Source organism: Lissotriton helveticus, chromosome 9 (assembly GCF_964261635.1).
Source record: "Lissotriton helveticus chromosome 9, aLisHel1.1, whole genome shotgun sequence".
Taxonomy (NCBI): domain Eukaryota; kingdom Metazoa; phylum Chordata; class Amphibia; order Caudata; family Salamandridae; genus Lissotriton; species Lissotriton helveticus.
The window spans coordinates 401,358,206-401,380,418 of NC_136070.1; the positions used below are offsets into that span (position 1 = coordinate 401,358,206).

Here is a 22,213-nt window from a genome sequence, read left to right on the forward strand (position 1 = left end):
AGTAGCAATTTAAGTAATCGCTATTTTGCGATTCCTTTCATTGCGATTTTTGCATTTGGGATGATGAATCCCAAATGCAAAAATACCGGTGGCAAAGGGGCAGATTCTGAGAATCTGCCCCTTTGCGAGCGGTGTTTAGCCTAATGCATCTATGCCATAATGCCTACAAAGGCACACCACACTGCCATGCTTCGTTGCACTATACTCAACTATGTGATAAGGATTCGAGTTTGACATTTTTTTTCCTTAGAGCATCATGATTCTAACAGTAATGGATGCCGAAACGTTTTCTGATGTCTATTGACTATTTTATTAAAGAAACGCTCTGTTTTTATTTCTGGTGAGCATTTCTGACCTAGTAGATTTCTTCATTACATTTACATGAAAATACACACACTAGAGTGTTGGTCGGTCTTGGCAAAGGATTTGTAACCTAATAAGGATTGAGATACCTTTACATTTGCAGGTGACATGAAATCATAGATTTTTCAGGAAAGAGTTTAAACTTTTGTTTTGCTAATTTTCTCTAGTAATAACACACAGAGATCTTTTATTTTGTGCGTTTTTTCTGCCTTTATGCTTTTTAAGTTCCCAATGCCAGGATACGGTTGAGGTGAAAATGCTCTTCACATGTAAATGAATCAATAAACAAATAAACGTGGCCATGCTTCCTTACACCAGCTGCTGGAAAAAATAACCTCTACCCCTTAGTTAGAGTAGAGGTCAAATGCCACAATGTAGTAAAGCCATTACTATAGCTTGAAACTATGCTAACGTTTTCTGTATTTAGAGATTACCGCAAGTTATCAGAAGACCATCACGTGTGAATCCATAAATGTCATTATCCATTTTGTACTCTAATGCTGCGTACTAGCACATCATAAGCCACCCTTTGAACTAAAGTTCACCTTCAGATAACAAATTGCTGATTAGTTTGCCCACAACAATATACTCTCCAACACACTTTCCTAGAAACCTTTAAATTAGGTTACAGAAATTAAAATTCCTAAAAGACTATTACCTTTACACTTATATCCTAAGTGTATAATCTTAATTAAAAATAGTCATTTTGTATTTCAATAAAAAATAATGTTACATTAGTTTATACATTCAGAAAAGGTTTCTATATACTCACAAATTGCACATGCTATTTCAAGAGTTCAAGGGTGCCAAAACGACACTCTGTTGCACCCCTGAAATATGAATGTGTGCGCATGTGGAGCATATGTGCCCCATATGGCACTTAGAAAAATGCAAAAAACTGCATTTTTCTAGGACTTTGCAAATAACCACCAACTACAAGTTGGTGGTAATTTGCGATTCATTAATTCTAATTCGCAATTTGCGATAGCTACAAGAATAGTCTTTAGGGAATCGCAAATCGCGATTCCATAACTGCATTCGTAATTTAGGTAATCGCAAATAATTGCGATTACCCATGTTGCAAATTCAAAATGTTTCATATAGTGCCAAATGCATTTTTGCGTTCGCAAACGGGCTGATTCTGCAAATCAGCCCGTTTGAAATTGCACAAAGCTTTGATACATCTGGCCCAAAGTCACAAGTTGAGGATAACCACAATGGAGCGCGGGCCGGCTACAGTGACCTAGTTATGCCTATTCAACAAAGTACCTTTAGGCAAGAGGGCAGCAGGCAGGAGGTCAATAGGGCAGCAATCCTTCAGAGCAGCAGCCCTCCAAAGCAGCAGCCTAGCAGCACAAAGGTCCTTCCCAGCAGAGTATCCACATATCCAGAATTTACTGAAGAGTTGGTGTTTGAGGTCAAGTATTTATACCCTGTTGTGGCTTTGAAGTGGGGGAGAAGCTTCTAGAAGTTTCCCTTTGAATTCCCTAGGCATCCAGCCTTCCCTGTCCTGGCTCCAGACTAACTAGAAGGGGTATGCAGCCCTTTGTGGAAAGGCAGGAAACAGCCTATTCAAGTGTAAGTGGGGCTGTGTCCAGGTCATCGCTGCCATCCTGCTAGTGATGGCCCATCCAGGTACACATAAGCTCCCCATTGTGTGTGGTTGTCTAGGAGGAATACACAAAGCCCAACAGACAACTACTCCAAGTCGTGTGACCCAGAGACTGGCTTCAGACACCAAATGGCAGAGGCAGGAAAATGGCAAATTTCTAATAGTCACATTTTGAAAACTGTAATTTAAAATCTAACTTCACCATAATTTAGAACTTCTCATTATAATTCCAAACAGACCAAACATGAGCTGGTTACCTTCTACCATTAGGAAATATACAGCTTAATAAATGTAATAAGGTAACGTCAATGTTATCCTTTGGGGAGGGAGGCTTAGTCGTAGTTAAACATGAATTTAAAAGCTTTTAGCCTACCAAGACATGTAAAATACCTGTCCTACTTTTTAAATACATTGCGCCTTGCCCTCTGTGCTGTCCCCGTCTACCCTTGGGGTGTCTGGTATGCATAAAAAAGAAGGTTTTGGGCCTTGTAAAACGTTTATTTTGCCATGTCGAAATGGCAGTTTAAACTGCATACCCGGGCTTCCATGGCAGGCCGGTGGCATGTTAAATGGGCTATTTGAGTGGATGGTATAATCAGTCCTTGGGGCCCACTAGTACCATTTAATTTACAGTCCCTGGGCACATGTATTGCCACTTTACTAGAGACTTACAAGTAAATTAACTATGCCAATTGGGGATAAGCTAATGTTACCGTATTTTAAGGCGAGAGCATAAGCACTGGTCAGCATTGGTAAAGTGTGCAGAGTCCTAAGGCCAGCAAAAATTAAGTCAGCAAAACAGGAGGTCTGAAGGCAAAAATTTAGAGAAAACCATGCCAAGGATGCCAGGTCTATCATGAATTCAATCAAGGAGTGTAGTATCATATTGTTAAATGCTAATGGTATCTTGAATAAACAGAAATACGGGGGGCTTATAAGATGGCTCACTACGTTAAAACCCCAAGATCTTTTTATTTACAGAAACTCATCTAAAAACTAATCTACCAAAGCTTTTTATTCCAGGGGTATTTTCTAGAGCCTTCTTCGCTTCAGCTGGAGTAGCAATGAGAGGGGTGGCCATCTATTTTAGTAAAGATCTGGTTTGGGAGTTTGCTCAAGTAAAGAGAGGTCCCCAGGTGGATATGGGTAATGGTGAGGCTTGATGGTAACATTACGAACTTTATCAATTATTATGGTCGAATCTCAGATGACCCATTGTCTTTAGTAAAACTCCACAAGCTTCTTATTGGTGTCCCGGGCCGGATAATTCTGGGCGGGGACTTTAATTATATCCAAGATTTAAGAAAAGACACCTCGAATAACAATAAAAAACAGCTGAAGCAACAAAAAAAAAGGATGCCAGGTCTAACACAGGTCCAATGTGTTCTTTTTAAGTAACAGGTGTCTATGTGGATTCTTTAATATCTCTGTGAATGTTACTGCTTTATAGTGCCATTGGAAATATTTCTAACTGGGATAGATGCTGATTGTGACTGAAAAATATATTTTTTAATGTGTGGAGGGCAGTTGTCACACAGGCAACTGTCTGGGCTGCTACTAGATCTTCATATTCTAAAGGTGTAATTTCTTGGAAGACTGATACAGATTAACATTGTTTATCTGCTGTTATTGTTGTCGTCATATAATAAGGGAGTAGTTCTTTCTTTTGGTTGCTTGATAAGAATCCAGTGGAGATACTTTGTTTCGGTAATGCAATGTTAGTTTATTGCAGAAATCCTGTGAAAGTGGGGTGGAGAGATGACAGCTCTCTGGGTTGTGAATTTTATAAAGTTCCTTGGATTGGCATTTGGTATTATCGATCCTGCTTGAGTAGTTGATGCTTGTGAGCTTTTTATTCATGATTTGTACATTCTATTGTGACTGTATAGGTGCATTTTAACTTCACGTTTCTTGCACTTGAACCATCACTGTTGAAGTGTTGAGGTTTTTATGTTACTTTTTTCACCTCTTTACTCATCCAAAATGACATCTTCTTTTTTCCTCGTTTGAAGTTGTTTCGGGGATTACTATGTCAAAGGATGAAGACATCCATTTACAGATTTTTTTCAGCTGAGTTTAGTGATTCCAGTTGAGCATTTATTGTTAGGTGTGATTTCAACTCCTGTATGTTTAGTTCGTCTCATTGACAGTAGGTTGTAGTGGGGTGATGGAATTTAGTTGAATTTTTTTAGAATCTTGAATGAGAAGATGATGATGTGATGATCAGTGTATTTAGTTGAAAAGCGGTTGGTTCTGAGTTTGAGAAATTTTATCTAATATATGTTTCGTTATGTGGATGGGTCCAGAAATTATTTATTATAAGTTGTGTATATTAATTTCTGATAGGATAGTATTAGGTTGAGGCATATTTGGGTTATCAAACCAGAAGTTGTGTTTGCTAAGTATAGATATGTTGGACAGTTTTGTTGATAGATCTGAAACTGTAGCCAAGAAAGGAACAGTAAAACCTCTATTGCTGGGTGGAGGTCGGTAGAGCAAGAGGAAGCGACTGACAAAAATGGAGCTGTGTTGGCATCTAGCAAGAAGGGTTTCTCAAACATGTATAGCCACTTCTTGCAACTTGGTCATTGTCATGGTGCCCTTAAATAGAATGACTAGTTCGCCCAGTCTGTTTTCCTTCTAGATAATGCATAATGGCTTAATATCCAGGGAGGGATAGCTTCTTGCAATACAAGGCCCATATCTTTTAGCCGCAAGATTTCAGTCATGAATGGTGTGTTTATTTCAGTATAGGGCAGTAAATCAAAGATGCATTCAGTGGCTTAGCAAGGGGGTGCTGTCTGCCCTGGACGGCATGAGTTTAGGGGGCTGCGGCCTCCCCCCCGCTCTTACCTGCGGCCGTCGTGGGAATCACCAGCACACCCCACACCCCCCCCCCTCTTAAATGTGGCCCCCCAGGCAGCGAATGCAGGTACTACCATGGTCGGCACAAGGTCTAACTTCACCACTGGTTGCATTTATTTTTGTTCGCTGAATGGGCATGCATAAGCACTTCTAGGTGTGGTAGTTTTCCTTTGTTAAAGGAAAAGCATGTGTCTGGGTTATCATTGGCTTCATTGAGCTCAGTGAATATGTGGTTATTATCAGTTAAGATTTGCTCTTTGTGTGGCTGTGAATTTGAATCAAATTGTGGTTTGTTTTATTGTTTTTGGTGTGGGATTTTAGTCTGGTGATGAGTTGAATTCTATTATGGTATAGTATGCATGATGCGAAGTTTGTGTGATGGGTGGTGTTTGCCTTTCTCTTTTGTTGAAGTGGTAGGAGGCTGGGAAAAGAAACTTCACTGGCTTTCATTCAAGGTTAGGTTTAAGGCACTTTCTTTGGCCTACAAACCATTGCAGAGACAAGGGCCATCTAGGTTCAAGGATAAGCTCAAATGGTATATCCCTGGGAGGACCCTATGATCAGGGTCAGCTATGAACTTTGTAGTCCCTCCCTTAAGGAGAACAACATGGGGTGGGAAGAGCTTCTTTAGGACTTCAGCTTTGATCTGAAATAGCCTACCCTTGGAACTCAAAGCTGTCCCCCTATGTATTTTTAGAAAAGCCTTGAAAACCTGGCTCTTCTCTCAGGATGAGGAGCGAGGTTTGTCCCGTAAGGTATCAGAGTATCTACAAGGACAACCAATTATGTTGCGTACCCATCTCTGTAGCGCCAACATGCCCTTGGGCAGGAGTTTATGCTTTATACATTTCTCATTCATTCATGGGAAAGGGTGGGGGGGAGCATGAGGTCTAGTTTTAGTATTCTACAATCAGCAATAAGTTGGAGTTGTGGATGGGAGAGTTTATGTAGTGTTGAGTTGTGCTGAGTGATTAATATTGTAGATGAAGAAGAAGTTTCTGAAGATGGTGTTGTGAAAGGTGAGGGTGGGAAGGTCTGTGATCTTTTCTGGTGGTAAGGTTAGTCATGTTGTTGGATGAGGATTATTAGAGAGGGGTGGTATGTGTGGAATGTGTTTGTATGTGGGAACTAGTGTGTTTGGAGTGAGGGAATATCAAGAGTTGAGTTTGCATTTTTATATCATATTTGTATTTTTTTTTTTTTTTATTATATTTTATTGCAGAGTTATAAACAGTAGGAAAAAGTAAACAGCCAGTGCACTTGTGGGCCCCCCCCAGCCAATAACAGTTCACAGTTGTACACAGCCTTTTAGCCCGCATCCCGGAGGCCGGGCGGCATATCAGATCGCTCTAGAGGAGCACAGCACAGTGTACGTCCCATTGGAACCCTGGCATAAGGTCGTCCTACGCATCTGCTTTTACCCCCCCACCCACAACAACACCATTCCCGTCAGCCATCCCCGCAATATCAACACAATAGCCCCCATCGGGACCTGCTCTAGGCTATTCGGCCTTCGTGACAGGCCGTCCCATCCACCCAGTCCGCCCGCCGCTCAATACCCCTTGTCCCAGTGGACCCAGGCCTCCCTCAGCAATCCTCCAATGGCTTCCGGCCCCCCCAAACCCCTCTACAACTAACCCCCCAACACCCCCCCCCCTTGGCAACTGCTAAGGTGTGTGTTTCACTCAACCGAACTGGATGGTTCCATTACAGTGCACATTGACATATTACTGTGTTCGCCCCGTGGTGTCCATCGGCTTAGTCCTCGCCGTCCCCATCCTCAACCAAAGCATCACGCAGAGCCTGTACCACTAACTCCCATGCACGCGCCGCATCCAGAGCCTTCTCATTCCCTAACTTCACTGCCTGCTTCATCCGGAGCACGCTCTCGCAGTCAGACCATCGCAGCAACTCATTCTTCCATCTACGCAGTGAGGGACCCCCCCTGGCCTTCCAGTGCCACGATATTTCCCTTTGAGCCAATATCAGCCCCAGATCTATGAATTTACTGGTCACCTTGGTGTGCTTAGTATGCGGGAACCAGAGCAATAGACACGTCGCCATGTCGAACTCCACCTCTCTGTCAGTCACTTCATTCAGGAGTTCCCCTACCTCTGCCCAATAAGTCCCTAGTCGTGGACACCCCCAAAACAAATGGTCCATGTCCGCCCCAAGGGACGAGCACCGGGGGCAACAGGCATCCAGCACCCGAAAGTGCCGCTGTAATTTCTCTGGAGTTAGGTATGCCCTGTGGAGCACATAAAAATGGACCTGCTGAAAGCGCACGTTCCTGGTGCCCTTCCACGTGCGTCGCAGGATATGGCCCCATGCCGTGTCCGGTATGGGCCGGCCAACGCTCCCCTCCCATTTAGCCTTGAGCCCATGGAGTGGTTCCAGCCCGTCGTTCAGCATCCTATTATGGAGGCACGTCACAGCTTTGAACGTACCAGCCGCCATCACCACATATTGGCATGCCATAGTCGTCGCCGGTTCCAGGAGCCCCCCTTTCCAGTGCTTCTGCATGGCAGCCACTACAGCCGCGTGTAGGAGGAAGCCCCCCTCAGGCAGTCCGAACTGGTCCCGGAGCACATCGAACGGTGCCAACGCCCCATCGACATACAAGTCACCCACCACCTGCAATCCCGCGTCCTCCCAATCTATCAACGGGGACCAATCCCCTCCGTGCGGCAAAGCCGTCAACATCCCGATCGGAATCTCCGGGGCATAAGGCCGCGACGCCTTCGCTCTCCGGAGGCTCCTCTGCCAGCACAGTCGGAGCGTCCGCTCCTCCATGGTGAGGGCCCGTAAGTCGAGCCGTTGCTGCATAATGATGTACGACACCACGTGGCGCTGTATCCCCCGTCCCCGGTCCTCTTCCGGCCCCCTGAATACCCTGGCCACGTTCTGCGTAAGGACCTGCAATTGCGCCGCTAAATAATACAGCTCCAGGTCGGGCACGGCCATGCCCCCCTCCAACTTGGGGCGAAGTAGCGTGCTTAAGGCTATCCTGCGACGGCCATGCCCCCACAGAAAGCCAATAAACATCGACCGCAGTTCCCTAAACACCCCCTGGGGAATCCAGACAGGGAGCGTTCGGAAATAATAAAGGAAGCGGGGGAGCGCCACCATCTTCAACAATGCTATCCTGCCCAGTACAGTCAGCGGGAGGGTCGACCAGAAAGACAAGCTGCCCCGCAGGGACCGGACACAACGGCCAATGTTACCCTCTAAAAGGTCATTAGCCGAATGATAAATGCGGACACCCAAGTAGGTGATGCAAGAGGGTTCCCACTCCACCCCCAGATCGTCGCTAGGGGCTGGCGATCCCGCTCTCAGCGGAAACACACAGGTCTTCGCCCAGTTGACCTTAAGGCCCGACAGTCGGCCAAACTCAGATAACAGATCCATCGCTCCAACCAGGGCCCCCGAAGTGTCAGCTAGGTACAGGAGCAGGTCATCCGCATAGAGCGATATATAATGCCATCGCCCATCACTCACGATTCCCGCGTAACGGTCGCCGGACCTCGCATGGACCGCCAAGGGTTCCATCGCCAGGGCAAACAACAGAGGGGAGAGAGAGCATCCCTGTCGTGTACCTCTGCCCACCGGATACGCGGCAGATATCATGCCGCCCAACCGAACTCTCGCCGTCGCCGAGTCATACAAGACCCTCGTCCACCTCCGAAACCCATCTCCCATGCCAAACCGCTCCAGCACTCCATCCAAGAAAGGCCATTCCAAACTATCGAAGGCCTTCTCGATATCCACGGACAGAACCGCCGGCAATCCATCCTCGCCCAAGATGGCGTCCATTAGTCCCACCAGGCGGCGGATATTCATCGCCGTGCTCCTCGCGGGTATAAACCCGGCCTGATCCCTGTGCACCAGACCCGTCATGTGCGGTGCCAGTCTAGTGGCTAAGATGCGACTCAGGATCTTGTAGTCCACCGTCAGCATGGACAGCGGACGATACGACCTCACGTCCGCGGCATCCCGGCCAGGCTTGAGGAGTGGCACTATCAAGGCCTCCCGCATGGAGGCAGGCAATGTCCCCTTCTCGAAGGCCTCCGTATACACCACCAGCAACCTGGGTGCCAGAGCGTCTACATAGTGCTGGTAAAACTCGATTGGGAATCCATCCACCCCGGGTGTCTTGTTACGGGCCATATGCTTGATAGCCGCTCGAATTTCCGTCAGCGTGACCGGGCTACCCAGGTCCTTCGCGTCATCCTCGTTCAATACCGGAAGCGGCCTCCCCCCCAGGTACTCCGCAATGTCCCAAACCCCCGCTCCCAGCTGACTCCGGTACAATTCCTCATAGTAACCCCTAAAGCGGTCCAATACAGCTACCCGAGAGTACACCATCTCACCCCGCGCGTCAATAATGCTGAGGATCGGGCAACCCCTCAGTTCCGGGCTAGCTAATCTGGCTAAGAGGGTACCCACCTTGTCCCGACCTGCGTGTGCCCTAATAATGTACTGCCTATAATCATAGCATCGCAAACGTTCCGTCTCCGCGGCCACCGTTTCCTTCGCTTCCAATAACTGGGCCTGTAAACCCGGCCTGGTTGGCCTACGGCGCTCCAGGTCCCTCAAAGCGTCTTCCGCTCTTATTAAGTCATTCAGCACAGTCGTTCGAGCATTCGAAAACCTGCCCAGGCACACCCCTCGCACCACCACTTTCATTGCATCCCATTCAGCAGACCTGCTCGTCGCCGTTCCTTCATTCACACCGAAATAACTATCAATGCCCTGCCGGACCGCATCATCGAACACAGAATCCTCTAGCGTCTCCGGGCGAAGCCGCCATGTTGGTATTGCGGAGCGCTCCCTCTGCCACTGTATATGCACCAATAGGGGGTTATGATCGGAAATTGTCCTAGCAAGGTACTCAGCATGGGTAATTAATGGGGCTAGGGAGCTCCCGCAAAGCACCGAATCAATCCTAACATGTAAATCATGTAGTGCGGAATAAAAGGAGTAATCCCTGGTTCCCTTGTGTCCCTCCCTCCAGACATCCAGCAACCCCCATCGTTCCTGCCAGTCCTTCCTGTGTGCTGCCAGCCTGCGTACAGGAGAGTCCACAAGGGGGGGATGGGACCTATCCAGAGCCACATCCGTAATCGAATTGAAGTCCCCCCCTAGAACTATCGGACCCGCCAGGAAAGAGGCCAAGGACCCCGAGAGGCCATCAAAGAATCGGCCTTGGTCAGTGTTCGGTGCATAAACACAACAGAAAACTACATCCCGTCCATACAGTCTCCCCTCCACCGCTACAAACCTGCCCTCCGGGTCTATGACCTGATTCAGCACCTGAAAGGGTATCCCCGCCCTCACCCAAATCAAGACCCCCCTGGCATACGCTGAATAAGTGGTACCAAAAACCTGGCCCCTCCATCTCTTCTGCAAGGCAGCGCACTCTTTCTTGGTGAGGTGAGTCTCCTGGAGCAGAGCTACCTGAACCCCCCTGCGTACCAGGTATGCGTGTACTTTGTGACGTTTCACCATAGTCCGCAGCCCCCGGACATTCCACGTTAGGCATTTCAAATTAGGTAATGTCCCCATACCAAGTCCGTACAGTCCGAATTAAGCTCCAGTGGTTCATAACCCCCCCAATGCAGTTGCCCCCCCCCAAACAACCCCAAAACTGAAACATTCCCCAAACCCCACTCCCCAGGACAGAGCACACGAACCCAACGGCCGCCCCCATCCAAACCATGATCTAACTTCTCGCACACTTACCCTGTGGTCTCCACCACAGTCGGCCTTAAGGGCCTAGGGGGGGTGAGTCGCCGCCGACCCCAGCCAGCGGAGCCCGCGTCCCGCCCTTCATCCCCTCTGATACACTCAGCACCCCCATCCGGCAACCCGCCCTCCAGCAACAGGATATCACCCTACCATGAAGTCCTGATCCAGGCCAAAGTCTATCTTAACCACAGAAAATCTCGTCCGAGGTCTGTGGGGTCACTGTCGGCCCCTTCTGGCTCTCCGCCTCCGAAAGTTCCCCTCCGGTTCTGCTACCTTCTCCTCCCGAGTCCGTTTCAGCCCGTTCACTGGTCTGCTGCGACCCCGTAATGGCCGCCGTCGCTGCAAGTGCATCCCTCTTCTCCGCCGCCATTTGAGCCTCCCGCTTCTCCCGCTGGCGCCTGTTGCGGGACCTGATGCGTTGTGACTGCCGCACCCGGGGCCGCTTGGGCTGGTCTCGCCTACTCTGGTGCGTCCCGTCCGTCCCCGCTCTGTACGATTCAAGCCAGTGCCATGCCTCATCCGGAGTGTGGAAAAAGTGTGTGGTGCCATCCATGATAATCCGCAGCTTGGCCGGGTAGAGCAAGGAGTACTGAATGCCTTCCTCCCTGAGCTCCTTCTTCACAGCAAGGAACGATGCCCTGCCCTTCTGGACCGCCTGCGTGTAGTCCGGAAAAATCGTTACCTTGCTGTTCTCCACCCCATAAGGGCCCGACATCCTGGCCCGCTGGATGAGAAGGTCTCGGTCTTTGTAGTGGAGGAGCCGTACCACCATTGGTCGGGGGGGGCGGCCAAGCCCCGGCGGGCGAGCGGGCACCCGGAGAGCCCGCTCCAGAGTGAAAAATGGAGTAAGCCCCTCCGGCGCCACCACAGTGCGGAACCAGTTCTCCATGTAGGCCACCGCATCCTCCCCCTCAATCCGTTCCGGCAGGCCTACGACCCGCACGTTGTTCCGCCTATTGCGGCCTTCGGCATCCTCCACCCTCCGCTCTAGAGTGTCCAGTCGGGCCAAAATGTCTGCGATCCTGTGCTCCGCTGTCACCACCGAGGGCTTCAGGTCCAGTAACAGTTGGTCATGATCCTTGACCCGATCTGCCAGCTTCGTGTGGTCCGCGCGGAGCAGCCCCAGGCCCGTTGCCACCTGGGCAATATCGTTGAGCAACGCCTCCTTGGTGGAGGTGATCGCCTCAAGGATGGCATCCAAACGTCGGTTCAGTCGCTGTTCCTGGTCAAGCTCCGGGGAGGGACTCTCATTCAGCCAGGACGATGTCGCCGAGTCCCCCTCGCGGCTCCCGGGCATCGGCCCTCCGGTCGCCGCCATGTCAGGGTGCTGCGTCACAAGTCCAGCCACCCGTACTACGGGTGCTCCCGTGAGCTCGTGCCGAGTGCCGGGTACCGGGCAATGTAGTGCTACCGCCAATGGACTCAGGAGCAATGACCAGGCGGATGAACCCAATTCCGCCCCCCCCGCTGGATCCGTGGGGGTAGGACGAGTCGTGGGACGGTGGTCGACGAGAACCCTCGATCTCCTGGGTGAATCGGGCAGCGTCCCCCGGTCTCCAGGCTTCACGCCGCCAATCTCAGTGCGTCGGGCAGCCGGGCACAAGGTCCCCTCCGCTTGGCGACAGTCGAACTCAGGGCTGAAGTTCGGGACCGTCCGACCTCCACGCCGCCATTTTCTTCACACCCCGATCCACACCTCGGCCGCCCCTTCCTCGATCTTCGCGGGGCCAGCAGTCCCCCAGCGAGTCACCGAGCACGTCCAGCTATCTCCTCAACCTTCAGAGGGCAGGACCGTCATCTCCGGGTCGCCTCGGGTCCCGAAAAACAGGAGAATTAGCGGGAATCCGCGCGGAGCTGCGAGCTCACGCCGCCATCCCGATCGGCGTCCAAGCCACGCCCCTTGCCCTTTATATCATATTTGTATGTAGGAGATGTTAGTGGCAAGTGCTTGGAGATGTTAAATGAATTTGGATAGGGAGTTGTGAGTTGAAGTATGTTACGATCTGTAAGACAGATGTGGGAGCGTGTGGGGGCTAGCATGCTCAGATGTGAGTAAGACTGGTGTGAGGGTAGGAAGGGATAGCAAGGAATGGGATCAGAATTGGAAAGATTTGATGGGAGGATGTGTGGCGCGGATAGAAGTGATGTATTAATGGTGGAAAGGAAGAGTAGGTGGGTAAGAAGTGAGTGAGGTAGGTTGCAGATATTACATTAATTATTTGGGGTTGGGGTATCAAAAGAGAGAGGGTACAGATGTGAGGTAGTGCATAAAGCAGTAAGTGGAAAGATAGGGAGAGAGGTGGTATTGTTAGGGCACAAGTCTATTTAAAAATGTGATGGTGAGAATTCTGAGGTAGATGTTATGATGTGTTGTAGGCTTGTCTAGTGGTGATGAGAGTGCAACAGTGAGCATATGATAAGAACAGAGAATAGGACAATTGACACATTCACTATCATAATATGTTCAGAAAGTGCCTTAGTACAATAAAACTTGTAATGCAATGCATATATCCAAGGCCTGGGTAAAGATTCGTTTCCAAAATACAAAGCCAAACAGATTTGACATTAAGAAAACTGTGAAAGAAACAAGCAGACAGTATCCTTCTCAATTTGGAGACCAGAGTATGGAGTATCATTCCCCTTGGTTTAGGTTCACTGCATCATTACCAAAGTGCACAAAGTCGTTAAAGACTCCTGTCTACAACAGGCAGTTCACATGGCTTCCATAGGACGATCCAGCTGCTTGAGCCAATCTACTAAAAATAAAGAAACTCTGGACTCCACGTCAATGAGAGTACACAATGCAGTACAAACAGTGCTTAATTTGAGTTGGAGGTTTTGGTGCTCGGCACCGTCTTAATTGTCAGCGCCAGTGCATGTGACAGTCTGCAACATGGTGGCGCTGTCTGGCTAATTTGGAGATGACCACAATAATAATGAATTATAAATTCAATATACATTCAAAATGACAATTACCTGCCGCCCAAGCCATTCATGTAGCTTTTGGGGCCTGAAATACTCTGAATTGTTACACTTGTGGGAGTAAGAAGTACTATGTGATGTGGATATTTCACGCAACAATTTGATGGGAAATGTGTAAAGCACATTTTAATGGCTACCTTCCCTATTGTTATGCTACTGACGCAATTGCACAATGCAATGGATGCATTTCTTGTCAAAATATGATGAGGAAAATGTCTTGCTGCAATAGAAAACTTGAACTCCCTGTAAATACCTGCATAAACAGATACATATTTTCGTTACTGAAGCCTAGCTATGACATCACTACTCACCTTCAACATGCCAATGCTATAACTACTGTTATGTGATGATTTAATATAGTTTAGATCTGATGTCACAAAAATGCCTATTGCAAGAGTTAGTAGAGTGTCAAAAGCAGATCTTTAAAACAATGTCAACTGACAATTGAACACTTAATTAAACATACACCTTTCTTATTAATCTCTCTATGCAAAATTTCCATCTCTGGAAAATCACAGTTTTTAGTGATTATGGCATTAGGCAACATTTATGGAGCTCTCTATCAAAGCAGGTAAGCAGGAATCTTTCTGCATATCTCCACAAATGCTGACACGTCTTGAATGTGACCTGCATCAAATATGTGACTTACATGTCAAAATGCGGGAAAATCAAGATGTGTTATTTATTTCCACAGTACAGATTCAACCACCTACCTGCACCATGAACAACACATATCAAAGACCCAATTGTGATGTCACTGTGTGTAATTGATACATTATTTTTAAAAAGGATACTACGTGGCACTTTTGATCATATGAGGAACTCAACATTTGGTTTTGTTCCCTGATATGAACATAACTACCTTTGTGACTTTCTCAGGCATGCCTAGAGTACAAGATGAGGGGCATATTCTCAGTCTTGATATGATACCAAATTGCTTTAGCGTGCTTTGGAGAGAAATTTATAGTATGCAAAATGGCTGCCACCTTCTCTTTCACAATTTCTTGGGGATATATTCTGACTCAAAATGACAGGCATATTATTTAGCATTATATCATGGCACATTCGTCCGCACAATTATAAAGAAATATTCTCAGCCACAAACCTATGCCAATCTTTAATAGTAAAATATATTGGCTAATATCATTGGCATGCATGTTATATCCCTCGCCAAACAGAAATCGCATAGAAACTGTTTTTAAAAAGTTTAGCAATTCTCCATCTCTCATTTCCCTTCAAAGCGCTCAGATGCCCTGGTGGATTATTTTAACGCAGCATTTGAACCAAATCAAATAAAAATGCGACATGAACTTTTATCTTCCCAGAATTTAAAGAAAAATCTCTGCCTTAGCCTGTGGGGCACATTTTTGTGGGCACGTGCGTTGCTACTCTGTCGTGAGTATGATAGAGCTGCAATATTTGAGAGATTTCTTAGAGACAACACCATTTCAATGGCTTGTGGGGAGGGCGTTAAAAAAGCCTGAGTAAGCATTGAGTGCACGTGTAAACCCCGGAGCAGAGGCCTGCTTGGTATTAGAAGGAACCTTCCCTTTGAGGTGACCTTGCTTGTAAAGCTGCTTCTTATGACATCGTCTTAATGCCGGGGCTTACAGCAATCCTCCATAATTGAACGAGTCGCGTCGCCAGCGTGGGCTCTCTCGCGCACGGATGGGAGATACCTACGAGCGCAGTCTTTTCATACAAAATTCAGCGAATGTTGGAAACTGCCCAGTGCGCGGTCCGGACACTGCACTGACCATGAAACCCATCCCGGAAGAACCCTTCCCGAGTACTCACTCCGGAGCGGCGGAAACCAGGCCAGGTTGTTGGCGTTTTACAATCTTATGTTATTCATAAATCTATGCATTATAACATTGCTTGGTCTTGTGTTTGTCCGAATTCTCAAAGGAGAAAGAAGGTGCTCTTAAATGCTAATCAGGTCATTTGAATTGACAACTGTGAGATGGCAGTCACTTAAAATATTTTTACGTTCTTTGCTGTTATTTATAATCTGCTTCTTGTAAAGTAGCTATGTAAAAAAAAAATCTGCGAGCACAACAGTTGGCGCTACATGCCTTTTTACATTTACTGTAGCTACTTCACAAAAGTGAGCAGGACAGAATCTAGTTAGTTATAGCATTAACAGTCTGGCTGTAGGATGCTAGTAAATACACACGCATTAAAATTCAATAATATAGCTTATAAAGGGATATAGTTTCCTTTGGAAACGATCTGTTTAAATAAAAGACACATAAACAGGCCTGGGTTTTGTCAAAATTAGTATAGGACGGATATGAATCCACTAAAGCATACACATAATCTTTTTTTCTTGTCAAATGCTGACGCTAATTGGATTATTGAAATCCAATGTGCTTTTTAATCCGATAAACATAGATGCGTTTTATTACTATATATCTTGTCACGCTATGTTACGTACCTTTATGTTATATTGTCACTTTTTGCTGCGTTATTTTCTGTTATGTACACTATGCTATGTTAAGTATGCTATGAAGTTATGTATGTAATACAGTGTTATGCTATATTATGGTGTGTTGCCATGTTTTGCTAAATTAGGCTATGCTCTGTTGTGAATGCTTTGCTATTATGTATGTTATAGTGTTTTGCATGTTATGCAGTGTTATGTCATGTTATTTATGTGATGTTATGACATGATTCGATACATAATATTGTGTCATATTGTGTGATATGTATGCTGTGCTCTTTTGAGTGTAATATGATAATACGCTGTGCTAAATTATATTATACGCTACGCGTTGCTGTGTTGTTTTATTGCATTACATGTTATGCTTTGGTAGCGTATTTTATATTATATTTCACTTGTATAGTGCTTATTTGTCAGTGGCTTCTTACTTGTTGGTGCTCCTGCTGAGATCCCAGAAACAATGCAACTTTAATAGTTGTTTTCAAAGAGAAGTTGTCAGGGTATGCCCAGACGTGGGCCCGTTGCTCAGTTTGCCACTGGATACAAGCTAGCCTGGCTGATGAGGGGTGTTACCCCGAAACTGGTCCCAGGATGCTTGTTTCCAGTCCAGGGAAGATGTGGCTTGGCAGTTCGGGCTGACAGTTCTCATGAGGGACAGGGTCAAGACTGATTTGCATATGGCTGGGTCTGAACTGGGGTGGCAAAGTGAGCTAAAGAACGATGATGGATTCAACCCAGGGGTAAGTGTCTGAAAAGTTTCAGCGCTCCGTCCATCATCTGTTCGTGTTTGCTTTAACCCCTTTGCCGGGGCGCGAATTCCGCCACGGTGCTGGGGGGGTGGGGGGATGAACACGGCACTTCCACACTCATGACAGAATCACTCCGTCATGAGCCACGGGCGGCGTGTGCTCATGACGGCGTGGTTCTGTCACGGCCTCATCCACTCACTAATTCGCCCCCACAGACGGGGAATCAGTGCCGTGTGGGCGGAGTGGTTTGCTCATGACGGAACCACGCCGTCATGAGCACATGGAGCCCGTGGCTCATGACGACGTGGTTCCATCATGAACAGGAAAGGGGTTAAAGACAGCATGTCAGAAAGTTAAGGCTATACAATTGGGGGTAACCAGGAGACAAACGTAATTAGGATTGAGCATGTGGTGTAACGGCCAGAGCTGCTGACCTTTGGAACAAGGAATCCTGGTTCGCGTCTCCTCTTCGCCTCAACATCCTATGGTTCTGGACCAATCACTTAATCTACCTCTGCCTTCAAAAAATCAATGTGTCCTTGTGTAATTTAACTGGTGCTCGCATAAAGCTCTCCGATACCTTTATGTCAAAGTTTGCACTATATAAATAAAATTGCAAAAATAGAAAACGTAACGAAGATCCTTCTTGAGAGTAGAGGCCATATTAGAGACAGAATATTCCCCCCCTTCAGTTATATTTTCATACCATAGGAAGGACAGAGAACACAAAGTGGTTGGCATTACAGACATTTTTCAACCAGAAAAGCTAGCCCGATTTTAAGTCTGGTGTCAAATTCTCTCAAGGAGAGGATAAAAATCCTGAATCCGTTTTCCTTCCTAAAAATGTAACACTGTTCAACAGCAATGCGTAAATTGTAGAACATCTAACCTTCTTTTTTACTCTCTGTGAGGGGACTGTTCCTGTCTGTGGGCAGTGCAGTTTGAACTTTAATAAGAAAATCTAAGAAACAGTAGCATGGCCAGAGTTTGAAATCTCAAAACTGGACCATTCCACAAAGATAGATGTAGGATTTAAATTTTGCTACGAACAAGGGACACAGATTGACTTAAATAATGGCTATCTTTGACATAGAGTAGCGACACATAACAATAAAGCACTAAGAAGAAATTAAATGCATTTTTTACACAGTAACACATGTTAAAAAAAATGACTTTATGAGATGGGATGTTAACTCATATTGCATGGTAAAACATACATACTTGCCTCCCTCTTTGCTCAGTCAAGCCTCTCTGAAACCTAGGATATGTTCTCAATTTACTACAACTTACTGGGCTAGATAGCGAAAACCCGAGACTGTCCTGGAAAATCCTGAATGCCTGGCCACCCCAAGAAACTATACAAATAGTAACGTAATACACTTGCTTTTGAACCCATTCTGTGTATTCTGCCCCAACGCGCTTCTCTTTGCTCAAGTCTAGTGGTGCATCACCAGGACAAAGTAACATAAAAGTTCGTTTCTCTCGGAATGTGTACTCATTATTTCCAGTGAATGATATATTATCCTTCCTCCATTGACTGCCACACTCAAGCTGAGCATGGCAATTTGATGCCCGAACACAAAAGAATGCCTCACAGTTCATGAATCTGATGAGCAGCATTGGCGTAACATTACTAAGCACCCACAGCCCCCGTGATGTGGGGAGGCCTCCAAGGTCCGGGGGCGGAGCTTCTTGTACTTTGCAGGGGACCCCCTCAAGTTTTGTTACACCACTGATGAGCAGATGTCCTAAAGTCTCGGTGATCAGTGCCGGACTGAGAACCCAAAGCAGCCCTGGCAACTTTGTTGGACCAACCCGCTCTCCCCCCCACCTCCCCCCCCCCCCCGGGATGGGGTGGAGGGGGAGCAAGTGTGTATTCCTGCTTTTGGTACTGGGGGTTTAGACTGCTGCAAACCCTGCCCCTAGTAAAAAAAAAAAAAATCCCACTGCTGAAAAAACGGCCCCACCCTTCCAGCCTCTCTGTGAAACGCCCAATGCCCGCACCAGCAAATCCAGCCCTGCCGGTGATAGTTACTTGATGCTATAGAAACACACATATTTCTGACACTCTATCTTGTTACAATGCGGCCTATTCACAATGGCATTTTGGAGAACATAAATAGTATTGCTTTCATTCTCTTTCATGTACTGGTACATGTCTTTGCGAATTGGCCCCAGAATCAAACATAAGAATTAAATTGGTATATTATTTTAATATTCATATACAGTTAGTAGAAATAGAAAGGGCTGTGCCCTCTTTGTGGTTGTACTAATATGGAATTTGATATTTGGGGTCTAATACTGAAGGCATGTAAGACCACACCTGTAGTAGCACTTATCGTATTCCAATGCTTTTGTGATCGGCCCCTTTTGTCTCTTGGAAATGAAGATCACAGAGTCAGTATGATCGATTTTCCAAGTTTGGACCTCAAGATGATCCATTTATTATCATGTGAATAATATGATATTAAGCAAAGAATAGCACCCAACTGGATGCTCAAATGTCAATATTTTAGTATCAGAAACCATCTTCTATTTCTTCCTAAGCTTATGACAGAGAACACAACAATCTTGCTCTGAGAATGCGAACATTCAGAAAGGGATATTTTTGGGGCATTTGCTATACTGTGAACCAAGTTATGAGGCTCAACAGATCACCTTACGGAGAATGTTTTGAGGGTGCAGCATTTTGAACATGATGTGCAGTACAGAGGTGAGTGTGGCATGGTCATCTAGTGCATACCAGGCGCCTGATTTGGGGTCTGTCGGGTAGGATACTCCATCACAAATGAGACAGATATCCCACCCGTCAAAATACAACTGCCATAGACTATAATGTACTTGAAATATGGCAGACTGGATATCTCTCATGCTTGTGACAAAGTATCCCATCCACAAAACTCTAAATAAGGTCGTAAATTACACAAACCATGATTTGATGGCAGGGAAGAAGAATTATTGCACTTCTGGCAGTTGCTTAAACTATGTGAGGCACAGGGAGTTGAGGAGTCTCATCTAGGGGTCACAGAAGTTTTGGGGACATATCAAGACTGCAAATTGAATCCAGTTTTTCAAGTAGTAAGGTCAGCAACATAATGGTTAGTGGCATCCCTACTAGACCACATCCCATCTCAAAGCCAGTAAGGCTACTATTTTAAAATCTGAACCAGGACAAGCAGTCTCTTAGAGCTTGCATTATGACAATATACACAACAAAGTACTTGAAGAGACAGGCACATCATGTAGTTATCATGCATGTGAACTTTATTTATCATCCTGGGAGACTTTACAGTCACACATTAAACACCTAAAAATCATAGACCGGTCAATTGGAGGAGAAGAAATATATATTGTTCTGTAAAATGAAAGCAAAAGATGGTTTTAAAGGGCAACTTAGCCCTGCTTTTCTACAATGCTGAGCCACAATCAGCGGAGACCAAAGGTGAATGTATATGGCCTGGTCATCTAGGTAGAAGTCTGCAGAGGGTTTAACATTTTTTTAATGCATTTGCAAATCTGTTCACTAATAATCTGTATATACTATGACCCCACCCCCAAAAAAATCTATGTTTTATTTTAGGTTTATATGCATCTCTTAGGTGAATTCTGACAAATGCTGTTGCATTTTTACATATTTAAAAGTGCATAGCTGGCTGAGTTTTACAAACTGCAGACTTGAGAGAAGAAACCTTAAGTGAACATTAAGGAAATAGGTAGGACATTTATCTGAAAGGTGTGATGTCAACTGTATCCCATGGTTATCTTTAGCCAGGTTACACAAGTACAGGGATTAAGAGGGAAGATCCTGGCTGAGTTAGATATGAGAGCCCAGGAAAAACATGTCTAATGGTTAATGGACATGGATGGGAATACTACAGAAAAAGATGATGAGATCATGGAGAAATGTGTTTGTTACTGCAAAGAGCTTTGCAAATCCAAAGAAGGGAGGAATGTGGGTCACTCACCATGATCCCTAGAAAAGAGCCTAATGAAAAGCCTAATATACAAGGCCTATGCATTTTTAGAGAAAGAGGTACCCCAAACTATGAATCATCAGCAGATGACTCTCCTATTTGGATTGGAAGACAGAGTCAGAAGCAGTGTTCAAGTATAAATGGCATTTGTTCTAGACCGAGGAACGAGACTAGTATTTCACTCTTATCAGTTTTGTTTGTCTTGGTCATTGAAACCCTACAAGTGAGAATGAGGGTAGACAGGACATCTGCATAATATAGATGGTTCTTAGAAAGTCCTGCGTATTTCTTCATACAGGCAATCTTTTAATTCTTTTTTTTGACAAAAGATGGAATATTCCATACCCAGAACTGTGGGTCTACACAAGAAAATTAGGTTACATTTACAGCTCAGCATTAACTGCAGTAAGCCAATAGTAGACTGTACAGACAACACAAACCAGTACTTCTGGGGTCTTTTATCTTCAGGTTTCCAGCAGAGAATTCAAACACGTATGGACAGCTGAAGGTTTATTGAAATGAATGTGGAATCAGTCCTGAACATATATAAATCAGTTATTCCTCAGAGGCCTAACCTCCAGTTGTCCATCCTGGCAAATGTGTGGTGCACAAAATGTTTTCTTTGGACCTTTGGGTGCCCTTCACTGCTCATCAATAGTGGTTTTTGGCTGCTCTGTGCCAGGAGATTGAAAGAGAACTACATAGACTCATTTATCAGGGGGTTCAACTATGATTACACTTTCCACTCTATATGCAAACACATATTTGAGAGATAGGTGTTACCGACATTAAAAATAGTCATGGGCATTTTAGCTGCATGTGGTAAATAAATGTAGGGTTGGTTCTAAGAAGCAACTTAGCAGTAGACTGGAAATGCAGTATACATGGAAGGATGGAGAAGTCGATTTCTTGTGTGTCAGTAACACAGAGAACCAACCCATTTTCATACAGCAAATGCTGAACACATGAGCAAAGAGTTATAGGAAACAGGAGAAACCCCACTTTGGAGAGGTGTGAGGATTACAGACCTTTGTAGGTTGGAGGATTTAGAGGCATAACAAACTAAAGGGATCCAAATACAGAAGAGTTACAAGGCAGGAAGCTGGAAATCTTGAGGAGCTAAAAAGCACAAAGATGCTGACTGACCAGGATCAAGTCAAATACTAGGCTGAACAGGCACTGTGTAAGCATGCACAGAAATAGAAGGTGATACCAAAACAATCTGGAAGCTAGCATCCCACCTCCTAAGTAATGGATAGGTCATGAAACACGATTTAGGGTCCGACTGTCTACTTCAGACAACAACCTGATGAAGTTAAGGGGGTTCTAAAAAGTTGGCCAAGATGGTAGACACACAGTTTTGCATCTCCGCATCGCCATGACATTCATCCTATATCATTGCCCCATTCTGGGACCCACCTACCCCATCCGAGGCAGCTAAATAAGTGCTGAGGCAGCTGAGATTAAATCGATGAGG

The 22,213-nt window shown here is 45.9% G+C and overlaps 1 protein-coding gene across 3 annotated transcripts in view; it reads left to right on the forward strand.

Annotated features, from left to right (window-relative positions):
• Nucleotides 1-22,213, forward strand: part of EML1 (EMAP like 1) — an 883,632-nt gene that overhangs the window by 210,807 nt on the left and 650,612 nt on the right. The window contains exon 1 of one of the 3 annotated variants that reach the window (XM_078660155.1): nt 15,239-15,392. The exons of the other annotated variants lie outside the window; for them this stretch is intronic. Coding sequence (XP_078516281.1) covers nt 15,239-15,392 — 154 coding nt within the window. Of the gene's footprint in view, nt 1-15,238; nt 15,393-22,213 lie in introns of those variants that run through there. 3 annotated transcript variants of the gene reach the window in all.